The 12,883-nt window shown below is 30.0% G+C and overlaps 1 protein-coding gene across 3 annotated transcripts in view; it reads right to left on the bottom strand.

Moving 5' to 3' along the window:
* Positions 1-12,883, bottom strand: part of LOC132757208 (RYamide receptor-like) — a 79,716-nt gene that overhangs the window by 8,706 nt on the left and 58,127 nt on the right. For all 3 annotated transcript variants that reach the window (XM_060748416.1, XM_060748417.1, XM_060748418.1), the window contains exon 3: positions 1,265-2,304. In XM_060748416.1, the coding sequence (XP_060604399.1) occupies positions 1,265-2,023 (759 nt within the window). In that variant the 5' untranslated portion in view covers positions 2,024-2,304. The remainder of the gene's footprint in view (positions 1-1,264; positions 2,305-12,883) is intronic.

The raw sequence follows: 12,883 nt of genomic DNA, 5'->3' as shown, positions 1-12,883 counted from the left end.
ATTGTTTGCTCTCCAGTATATTCGTATTTGTACTTAAAACACACTAAAAATAATATAGCCCTCGTTGTATTTTATCACCCGCTAAACAGCAGCCATTTATAAGCACAAATTGTCTCAGATTACATTAATGACTCAAACGTTTTAAGATATCTTAAAATATAGAATTAAAATGTATTTTCAACAGCATTAAAAGCATAAGTAAATGAAAATATATGTATGGGTATATATGACATTGATTACTATAAATTAATAAGATTTAATAATCAAAATTTCTTTTTTGCATAGGAATGTGATTTTATTATCTTGAATTAATTCGTTTTGACTTATAAATCTATTATATTTGACAACAATAATCTTTACCATTGAAATTAATTCCCATAAGATCTTTTTCTGTGCAAAGAAATATAAAAATCTCAAAAAAAACTAAACAAAATCATGAACGCCTTCTAAAACTTTCGGGCAGACAATAATGTCCTTGGTTAAAAAGATAATTTGAATAAAACAGTCTCATAATGCAACTATGGTAGTTTAATAAGTAAACGACAATTGTTGACGGAGATATAATTTTCTAACATAACAATTATCCTGAGGATATTTTAGCAATTGTTATATATTTATACCAGATAAGGGATGAATGTATAATCTTTTAGAGATAAGTTTAAGGACAATACAAAAGAGCCCTAAACGATCGCCATTTTTGCGAAATTAAAGATGTTGCAAACCTTGGAATGGAGATATTTCATTTTTCTTTTATTTTCCTGTGTAACACCTTTAAAGCCTAAATGAACATACTTACATGAATAAGAAGCCTACAAAAAAATGTTGTTGTCGACCGGTAATTTCGATACGTATAAACAACTTTTTAATTCTGACCCTTATTTGCTTAGTGAGCACTATGTTTTCTTTAATGAAATTTTAACCGGACTTCATCGCATCATTAGAAATTTATCCCAAAAAGTGAACATTTTATTTGAAAACATGGATCGCTGTGTTGATAGTAATCATAATAAACACTTCTTCAGCAAAGTTTGGGACAATTACTACTTATCTACTAAAAGTTCGAAAAATGAAGATCATCAAGGAAGTGTGGCATTAAACGAAAGCATCCAAAAACAAAGGACAGTTTAATGTTGACGAACGAATGATACACATAGACAAAATGTCTTTCACGCAAGATAATAACACGATGACTGAACATAAACAGATGTATGGTCTAAAGAAGGGAAAAATATTTATAATTATTGGTACGGTAACAAGTACTTACTTTCTTCTTTGATTTAGACATTCTTTCATCACGGTCTGAGACAGCTTCGCCTGGAGGCTTTTTGATCCACAGAACCAATATGATCCTCCCGTAGGTAAATATAAGTATCATGAGCGGAATGAAATATTGAAATACGAGAATAATAGCATTGTAAATAGATTGCATCATTATATTCTCCCAAACCTCTTCACAGAAATATGGCGCGCTAGTATCGTTGATATATTGGTGAACCTCTGACGTTATAGCCGTCGGGAGTGGAATAAAAACGGATAGAGCCCATATAATAGATATCACAATAAACGCTTGCCGTTTAGTCATTTTTGGTCGCAGTGGGTGCACTATAGCCGAGTAACGATCCAAACTTATTGCAACAAGAGTAAAGGAGCTCATGAAGACAGTGACAACTTGAAGAAATGTCACGACAGGGCATAAAGTATCGCCGAATGGCCAGGAATTTATAACGAGATTTGCAACAAACGTTAATGGAATGCATATAACGGCCATTAAAATGTCACTTAAGGCGAGACTGACGATGAAAAAATTCATCACAGTTCGCATTCTCTTTGAAGAGAAAACAATGTAGCAGACGATTGAGTTTCCGCAGACTGATAGAAGAATAATGATGCTGTACATAGTTATTATAATCACTTGCTGATATATAGGAACAACAAGAGGGCCCCGCACTGGATAGATATCACTGTAATTTGCAACTCCATTTGTAACCATTTCAGACGATGTTGTTTCATTTGATGTCTCCATTATTCGCTTTGTTAACCAATAATTATCGAAGCAAGTTGTAGATGTATGTAAATGCTGTTCTGTGTCACTAATTCTTTTTTTTATAAAGACGTGGTTGTATTCACATTTGTAAATACAAGCACATGTATTTTGTTAAAGCCGGCTGTAGTTTTGTAAATCCAATATAAATTTGCTTACAAATCCGGTGGAACAATCAATCCTTGTATGTTTTTGTTCAACATAAACAATGCAGATTAAGGTATTATCTGCCGTATTATCGTATGTCTATGACTTACATATATCTGAAAAAGAAAAGAAAGTTTTGAACCATCAATATTAAAAACGAATACAAGTTTTTCATGTTTAAAATATTCCATAAAGCATAATTTTTACAAAAGCAACAGCTCATGAGATATGGATATATTTATACAAGGCTGGTACCACGTGATATGGAGTGTGTATGTCAATAAAGGCGTGTATGACATTCCTAGTAACAAACAATGAAATTCATGATATGCATTTGACACATGGGGGCTGAAATTAATAACCAAGTGATTAATCTTAAAAAATGAGTATTTATTCGAGCGTTTGGTTTTGACAGGTTAGACAATAATTCTATATTTAGCCTGATACATGAAAAGTTTATTCTTATGTGCCAGATAAATGAAGTTGAAAATGCAATATTGTGATATATAAGTTTTCAAAAAAAAAAATTATTAATAATATTTTTACAGATCAGGCATCATATAGATCTAGTTCGACACACTCTAAATAAGTAAGATTGTGTCTGACTGGGGACTAAAGTCACTTTAATGTTAGCTTTACATTAAGTTGAAATAATACTGATAACTTTTATACAGTCTTTCAAAGCTGTTGATTATTCTCCTTTTATATCATTTCTAGTCAAAGTATATAATCGGTATTACTTATTAAGTTTTATTTTAATTGAAAACATAACAGAGCTTCTACTGTATAAAGGAAAATAGTTATGGATATTGTGTTGAGTATTCAAGAGCACCATGTATAATTATAAATTTTAATTCAGATCGGTATATCTCCAATTATATTTTTTAAAAGTTATACACATTCATATAAGTGTACACTGCATATATGATAGCGAAAACGTAAAACATCTCAAAAATTTATTCTGTTTGTTCCAGCCATCTCAAAGTACTAAGCAGTAGTACATTTGTATATAATTATGATGTATTTGGCTCATTATCACAAACTTATTACCAAACATTTTCTCACTTTTATTTGTTTTTTTTAATACAAAACTATTTATGATTTTACCCTTGTAAATACTTTTTATTATTCTAAAGAAAGATTAAGTATAACTGTGGGAAAATATGCCAAACACATCAAAATCATATACTTTTCTTAGCTGCCATAGTTTTGATGTAGTTTCTTAACTGAAATTTAAATACAATGAATGTACACAAAACGCGCCTTTGGCTTTCATGTCTTTCAACTTTTGTTACCTAAAACATAAGTCCGACCTGCTGAACATTACTATAATAATATTCTTCTTGTCGCTTAACATATGTTAAAAATCTATTATAAACTTTACAATATTAAACTTCCTTCAATTATATTGGGAATACTATTCAATATAAATTTCTATAATTGACAAAATATAAAAAAGACAACAAGCAAACAAACTATTTTGTCTAATTGTAAAATTTTAATTTAAGTTGTTTTAATGCTTTTACTTTCATTTCTCAAAAGCTTTAAAAAAAAAATTGGTGTTTGCATAAAGTTCCAAAACGGTACTCCTTCAATTTGGTTCATTTCCTGACCTATCTTGTACTTCTATCAGTACAGTTACATCGATTAAGTTGAATAATAATATTTGAATTTATATTGAATAAAAGTCACTTTGTTTTCATTTTGGTACTCTTAAGACAATTAAGTTTACATTCGGTGTTATCTTCAGTTGATAAGCATCTAACTGCTCTAAAATCATTTTTAAAGATTATTAAACTCAAGTTAGCCCTATCGAAAGCAGAGAGTTTTTTTTTATTCATTTCTGAGGCACACTGTGCTGTAAAATAAGCCAAAAATACTTATTTAGAACAAACGCAAAAAGGTATTGGTCAGCTTAAAAAAAAATAGAATAGTGAGAAACATTGACTGGACTCTTCCAATTTCAAGACAGTGAAGATTCATAACAAAAACGTCAGCAGGTTAAGGCTTAAACAGACTTTGTTCTATTAGCTCACTCTAAATAAACATTTAATTATAATTTAATTTATTTTAATTACGGCACTCTTTTGTGTAAAGAACGTTTTAATCATGGCACCTGAAGAAATTATTAAAGTGATCACGTTTATCTGTATTGTATCGTTATCTGAAATTACATAGGAAGATATACATGTATAATATTAATTTAATGCCTTTTCTGCTCTTTGGCATCAATCCTTTTAGTATTGACCCTTGAATATACACTGCGAAAAATATATCGATATACGGAAGTGTACGTTTTTCCTTTTATCATTAATATACGGGTAAAAATACGGGACACTTGAAATACGGAGATGTACGGTTTACATAATCTCTCGTTGACAGACTCAATAATTTTTGTCTTTGATTTGAACTTTTTTGTCATTGTTCCCGAGTAATCTCACTTGTCTAGAGTTGTGTCTAGGGTTGTTAAAGAAATAAAACTGAATATTCGAAATAAGTGACAATTTTGAAAATCATAAAAAACTTTCAACAAATTTCTGGTATGAAATATTGTTATAAATAAATGACAATTGTTACTTTCTAGTTAGTTGTAGGCTGTAATTGGAAATGTTCATGCCGAAACAAATATTATTTTCTCTCTTAAAATAAAGATAATGATTGTAAATTTATAACATTTTTACATAAATACTCATTACATCTTCATTATGTACTTTTGCTTTTACTGATAACAATGCCGTATAAAGAACTCATTAATGCGACAAACAATGAAACGAAACGCCATATAAAATAACAGATTGAAGAAGGCAATATAATAATTATAAGTACTTCCCGAATAAATAAACGCATCCTTAGTTTAATATAATCCGACTTCAAAGAGTGCACCTTTGATAAAACAGGATAACAAATTTTGTAACTACGCATCGTCAAGACAAGTAAAGTGTTTCTTGTAACGAATTTGAACAAATTGAAAATCCTGACATTTCTTTTCAGTGAACGTTTTATTCACATGGTGTTTATTCTGCTTAAACAAGTAAATTTTTTAAGACTCCTGGATCTGTCATTACGCTCTATTGAAGAAATACTAGCAAGGCTTCGGGGCAGATAAAGAATCGTATGACAGTATTGAAAACATGTCAAACATGGATACAGCAAGAAAATTATATTAAGAAAGGTTCTAGATTGTTCGTAAACATGTTCTGCCGATGACATTTTATTTCAAATTAAGGGGAGAAATTGTCATATTGATATAAAAGATTTTCGCCATATGACTTCTGGAACTAACCAGTTAAATATTCTTTGATCAAATTGGTTACCATTTCGAGATATTTTTTGGGTTTTCTTTTGTAGATATTTAATCACTATAAAGTGAAATGCTTGTGAACTTTTCCAAAGCGTTACGTTGCAAAAAATCAATCAGAACTATCAGCATAACTTCAAGGTTATCATCTTAGAAAACCTCATCATTAGATTATAATAACAAGATGAAAATTACTGGTTGAGTGATATTTGTTCGTACAAAATTGCCAAGTTCAATAAAAGGCTATTGCATAGCAGGGTGCTGGTTTTTGTTGGACATCTGTCATCAAATAGTTATTTTTATAGATTTCAAACAGTCTTCGTGATCTTAATCAATGTAGATAGTTTGTATGTTTAGCATTCGGTTTAATAATCTTTTATTTGCGCGATGTTTGACACCTTTTTATGATAACAACTGTTACATCTGGCATCAATAAAATTACTATCGCATAGATAGATATATTTTGTGCAGTTTGATAATAGAATATGAATAACAAGACGTCAATAAAAAAAATTGAAATAATAAAATATACCGTTGAGAAAAGAGGAGGTTCCAAAAAAATGCAGAAAGTGTTTGATCGATACTGTTCATATTTGATAAAAAATGTAAAATGTTCTAGAAAGCAATAGCAGAAACTGTACCAGTTTCTTTGAAAATCAGACAACCTTACAAAAATGATAATCAAAATGCCTTATAATGTTCAAATGTTCATGAATGTCTTTGGAAATTTGGCAAATATGATCAAAAGTAATATAAAAAAAACTTTCAAAGTTCTGATTTTGATGTCCTTTATTGCAAGTTGTTATAATGGTAAAACATGTACTTTCTATTTCAAATGCGCACATTTCATGGTTTATGGTTCGTATTAATACAATTAACTTTAAATAAAATGTAAGCTTTTAAATGATGAATGTATCATTTCGTCTGTCTTGTAAATAATAATATAATCAACGTTGGTAGAATCTGTAGAAAAAGTATAGTCAATTCAATCTGATACATCCTCATACTAATTAACCTGAGAAATAAATGTTTCAAAATGGTTTTGTATCGTATTTAAATGAGTAAATATGACATTTGTCTACACTGTTTAAAGTAGTTTAATTAATGTGGTTTGATATTTTAAAAATCAAATTCATCACTATGAAAATGAAGTACGAAATTGTTGAAGCCTAAAAGAAGAATATTAGAACACTACATTTTACTAGCTACCTTAAAACATACTTCACAACTCTCTGTGTGGTGATAATGAAATCAATGTTTTGATTGTACAGTGAATAATTAAAAAGATACTTCCCTAGAACAGCTTGCTTATCTTCTGCATTAATAATCCGCCATTAATTGAAACACTTAATGTTGTGCTTATTAAACACCACTCTATGCTATATCACATTCAGATAAAGATATTGAAGCTTTTGTCAAGACGTGTTAGCATTCCATTATCCCCATAGTTTATGTTCTTAAACATTTTACAATAAAACACTGAACGGCTTTCCGGGGAAAAAATCATTCTAAATAATTGGAATCTCGTTATCACAAAATATTGAAAAAAATAGTCAAGTATTCCTACAGCAGACAGAAAGCGGAATGACAGTATTGAGAATATACCATATGATCTATCATTATAATTCTTCGCTTCAGATTTATTCCAAAAGCATTTATTATGACAGGTTTCCGAAGATAAAACTTTCATATGTTTATCATTAAAAGGTTTGTATGTATTTTCATTTAAGATGTGAAAAACAGGAATGAATATTTATAATATATACTGTCATAATAATAAAAATGTATTCCGACTTCCTTATAATAATGTGACACCTGAAACTTCAGTTATTTGTCTTGCAATGGTATTGTCTAGAACATAAATACTGACATAACAATCTTAATGGTAAACCAATAGTATATAATTACCTAAATCTCATTAAGGATGTATAAATCAATAGAAACCCGGGCAATATAACTAGTTGATTGACATAGTATTTTATACATTGATTGTGTTTCAGAGTAATAGAAATGTCTTGCCATTGAAATATTTAATATAAATAAAAAATAAAATAAAATGAATTTACTGACATACTTACAGGATACAAATTTAAGCGGTGGACGCTGCGCAACAATGATATTGACTTTTTGTAAAAATGGCTTGTATTCAATGAAGAATCTCCCATAGAAAAAGGCTATATCGCAGCAGTTTCTAATTTGTTATTTTAATCATCGCAGCAGGTTTACAAATCATTGTGGATGTCATGCCTTTTATGATTGTTCTTGAGTAAATAGTAGAGCATAGATATTTAATAAAGTATACAAACGTGTTGAACTAATAAAGAAAGAAAGCCAATTACATATTGCAAAAACAATAAAATCCTGCCTCATATATAATGATAATTCTAGCATTAAATTCTGAACATATACGTTAAGGTAACCATATAAATTGAACAAACTTCCATTACGTATTGCAATTCTTTTTCACGCAAATCCAAAAAGTTTTCTTCGGTTATTTAACAAAATATCTCTGGACGAATTAAAAAAAATAACAAAGAGAAGGAAGGCTATGGAAAGGAATAATACAGGCTTCTAACTTATAATTCATTTCAAAACAAGCTAAGTTTAATATAAGGATTAAACAACTGAATGACTTGATACAAATATATTGATAAAAAATGGTGATTATGTTTCTGAACTTGAAATTTTTAATGACCCCAGTTCTAATAGAGGTCCGAATTACCAACAACATGTCTCCACTATCAACATTTAATATTTAAACTGAAGGAAATAGATTTTTAAGGAATACAGTATTTAAGCAAGGTAAGAAACGATATACTTTAATTAAATAAGGGAGGCCAAAATAAATATCATATACAAATATATATTTTTAAAGGCAAATTATGCCTCAGTAATCATTACTTGTTTAATTCTTAAAAAATGTCAAACGTGTTTGATAGTGTTTGAATAATGGATTTAGGTCATATAAAATGTTTAACAACTGATGAAAGTAGCACTGAATGTTCAATAATGTGTCATAAAGGTAGCAAAATGTGAAAAAAGCAGTATTTTGACTTCCATACAAAATACTTATTTACTATAATTACACCAAATGCCAACAGAACTATAATTGCAAAATACAGTCCATAAAGATAGCCCATATACATTTATATAAATGAGCATTAATGTACTTTAAATACTATAATAAGATACTAAAAATTAAACGTTTTTGAGAAAAAATGACAACATTTCTACGGCATAAAGGGCCTTTAAGCATTTGTTAGAGTACATTGGAATTATAATACTGAAATGTTACAAAGTATAACAGTCTTTCTTATATTGATTGTTAGTAATATTTGTTTCCAATATACATTCAACAAAACAATTCATTTAGGTGTACTTTTATTGCTTTCCTGGAACAGCTGTAGTGATAAATGAACATGAACTAAATCATTATAGATTAACTGGCGTATGTGTCAGTCAATGGAACGAAAATTACTCAGAAAAAAGTTACATAAAATAAAGAGGAATAAGACAATGATAATTCCTACTGGTTCCTGGAACTATTACATTCAAGACATATTCAAAATTACGCAAACACACATATATAAATATTAAATCATTCTCTTCTTTTCACGTGTGAAAGAAATATGTTTACTTTAAAGTTACTTTAATTTCCTTTCATGTAAGTATAGTACTTTAAGTAAAAATGTAAATACGTTCCATTTAATTACCATCATTTGACCTGCATTACTGTCACAGAAATTATATTGTGTAACAACGGAACAAGAAGTATTTTATGTGATTTTGTTTGTTTGTTTTGTTTTACGGCGCACAACACAATTTTGGTCATATGCCGCAGAAACAGGAAAGATGATTTGGCTATAGACTTAAAGGAAATACCATGGGTCACCGGCTTACCTGCTGCAGCTAAGAGATGCATAGACTCCAGTAATTCATACCCTTTTCGTCGCCTCTTACGATCACGCAGGGATATCGATAAACGATATAATAATATTAAAGTATCCATGGAAAAATATAATTTGCACTTATTGTCAATTTTGTTTTGTTTTTCTGTTTGACAAAATAAGACATTTTCTATCCTCGCTTTTCACATTTCCATTTCAAGAGTTCTCTTATAGAACATCGAGCGAGAAGGTACATGTACATGTACATTGCTTACTAAAATGTGTTTGAATAAGTTAAAAAGTTCATTTATTTGACACAGTTATAAACATATGTATAACATTTGGATGGAATACAATCACTACTGTTGTTAAGGAAATATGGAGATGTATAATACAAGACAGTAAATCTAGTGACTTTAATGAAATATCTGGACAATTATATATGTCAAATAATAACTGCAGGTAATTTAGTACAATCATCTATCTATAACATCGAGCACAACACAGAACATTCGTGACTGATAAGTGCGTCACATATTTTATATTCGTACATCACCCTAACAATTGACAATATTTGTCTAGAGTTTACTGCGTTCATTTTATTTTTGCTAGATTTCAGTACTTGAAAATTTGTATAAACTTCACTTGTTAAATCTACGCATCTTTTCAATGGCGATGCGACAAACTCGAACTGATTGATTATTTTGTTGTAATAAATACTATTGGCTTCGTAATATTTATTTTTAAATGATGCTACGCTGTTTCAGAATGTAAAATATTAATTTGATCCAAAATGTAGAGGGGCACTTTTGAGAATTTATGTGCATGAACATACTTATAACAAGAAGGAAGTCATACGCTGTTGTAAGAAAATAGTTACGGCTGTAATGACATGAATTTGCGTTTAAAATAAAGACAAGAAGGAAGTCATTCAGATAGAAAGCAACCTAACATTTCCATTGACATGGAAATCAATAAGATATTTTTGTCTACTGAAGGGTTATTTAGAACAAATCTTCCTGGCTTTCTCTTAATTCCTACACTTTTTTATTCTCAAAATTCTAAAGATTACAATTAAGAACACAAACTTTTTATGACAATTCAAAGATAATTCAAACTACTTTTCTACTGTAACACTGAAATCACTGAAAACATTTTCAGAAAAAATAATCCTGATTTTAAAGGCACATTATGCCTAAGAAACATTTTTTTTTACTTCCCCAGAAAGGGCAAACATAAATTATATAATGTCTAAATAATGGTTTTAAAGAATGTTCGCTACTTGTTACATGATGAAAGTGGCACAAAATGCGAAAAAGTTCGTCATAAAAGAAGCAAATTGTAAACAAAGTTGTATTGTGACTTCAATACCAAATACTAATTCACTTTAACTATGCATATTGCCAAAAAGCAACAGGTGGAAAGATAGTTTAGGAACTTAGCCAATAAGTTACCTTGTGGACACTCAGAGTACACCAAAATTAAAAAGCTTTTGAGAAACATAAATAAAAGCATTTCTGAGGCATAATGGGCCTTTAAAACCTGACACCTCGTACCATCAAGCTGATAGAAAACTGACGTCTCCTACAATGAGAATATATCATATGACCTATTATTGTTCTACGCTTCAGATTTGACCGTAAATCATTGCTTTGACGATATGTGTTAGATAGAATTGTCATTTCTGTCCGAAGTCTCTATCATTAGTTGGTAAATAAATGAATATTTTAGCATATAGGCTGCCACGTTTTCAGTAGCTTATTTACTTGACCTAAAAAACTGCCAATATTTTCGATGAAAGTTACTGATAATATATATTGTCTCTGGTCAATACAATGTTATAAGTCAAATACGATAACGTAAACATTACTCGGTGCTACCATTATCATATAACGAATGGGTTTCGCAAGATATTTAAATATTACATTTTGCATTTTTGTTGCAATATAAAACAATAGAAGTGGGTATGGACAGAGGTAGCGTAGTGGTACAGCGTTGTGGTTATGAAAATGGTGTTTCATGTTTGAATCTGCGATTGCGCATATTTGTACTTATAGTATGATTTGTACTTTCAGAATAGTTTTTAGTTCGTCGTTGTATGTTTATTTACTCTTTTATATACATATTATCAAGATCGTTTCATTTGACTCTATTTAATGTTTTGCTTAACAGAAAAAGTTCAGCACAATCGAATGAATTTAATTAATTAACAAGTTAACGGACTTTTCTGTTGAAAGTTGTCAGTGTTAAATCTTATACATATACATAAATCTTATACATGCATAGTGCGTCAACCGGAGTACAGGTATTAGTTACCCGCACTCAAGAGAATGCCGTTGATTGGCTCATTTTTTGCCGGGGTTTACTTATTGTGACGGCAGAGAAAGTGATAGCGGTAGAAATATCATATTTAGATGCTCGTTCATTGGTTTCGTTTTTGCTGGGGTTCATATTGCGACAACAGGGAACGTGTTTTTTGTCTATGATACAAAAGTGAAAGAGCATCAAAACACTCGACAATCTGATTTATACAGGGGGGGGGGGGAGGGAAGGGGGGGGGGCTACGCTCTCTCGTATAAACCAGATATATTTAAGCTCTACCCACATGTTCACTAAGAAAACATCTGGATCTGGATGATGAATCTGTTCTTTTTATAGCTCTATGAAACTTAAACTGGTATTATTCTACACTTAAATGGTGTATTAACACGATGTAACAAAACTGGAATAACAGTACAAGTACTTTTGATCTAATCGGATCAAAATAAGGATCAATATCAAATTTGGATCAATAGTAAACTGTAACCCCTTACTTCTGGTAAACTAACTGACTCTATATTTTAGACAACTGTTACAATAAAGAGGTGCTATTGACCATAAATTAGTTCTTGCCTACATAAATCTGTTTCTGATTATTCTATGCTTCATTGACTAATTTTCCTGCATATCTTTTAGTGAGAAAATAAAGTTATATTTATGTTTATTTCATTCAACGACACCATTAAGTTGAGAAAAGTACAAATACAACAACTGAACAAACTGAACTGGTATTTCATGTGCTTTGTCAATATTAATATTCTGCATTAATTCCTATTACGTGTTCTGTAATTGTAATAACATACTTAATAGTTAAACCTGATATTTACTTATTGTTTACTGCATCATATATGAATGTTCACAAGTCAATCGAGTAAAGGCTGTATCTCAGCAGTTTCTAATTTGTAACTTTGATTCTGTCAGCGGGAATGTTGTTTTGGTCGAGAAATGATGCTCGTCAGTATCGAGTTGTTATTTATTTGTCATCTTGGTAAAACAAATAAATATAATGAACAGTATTGTTTGGTTTTTGCTTTATTAAGACTAGATGTAGAGGAATAAATCTGTCTCTATCAATAGAACTTTTGAAGTAACGAAAAATAAATTTGTATGAGAAGGAACTATTTGTCAAATAGTCAAAGGTGCCATACCTTTATCTCTGATTTTTATTTGCAACATTATTCAAATATCTGG

The sequence above is a fragment of the Ruditapes philippinarum genome, unplaced genomic scaffold (genome assembly GCF_026571515.1).
Source record: "Ruditapes philippinarum isolate M1 unplaced genomic scaffold, ASM2657151v2 ctg1990_1_1_1_1, whole genome shotgun sequence".
In the NCBI taxonomy this organism is placed as follows: Eukaryota; Metazoa; Mollusca; class Bivalvia; order Venerida; family Veneridae; genus Ruditapes; species Ruditapes philippinarum.
Note: the sequence above shows the minus strand (reverse complement) of the source record. Positions and strands in the feature narration are given on the sequence as shown.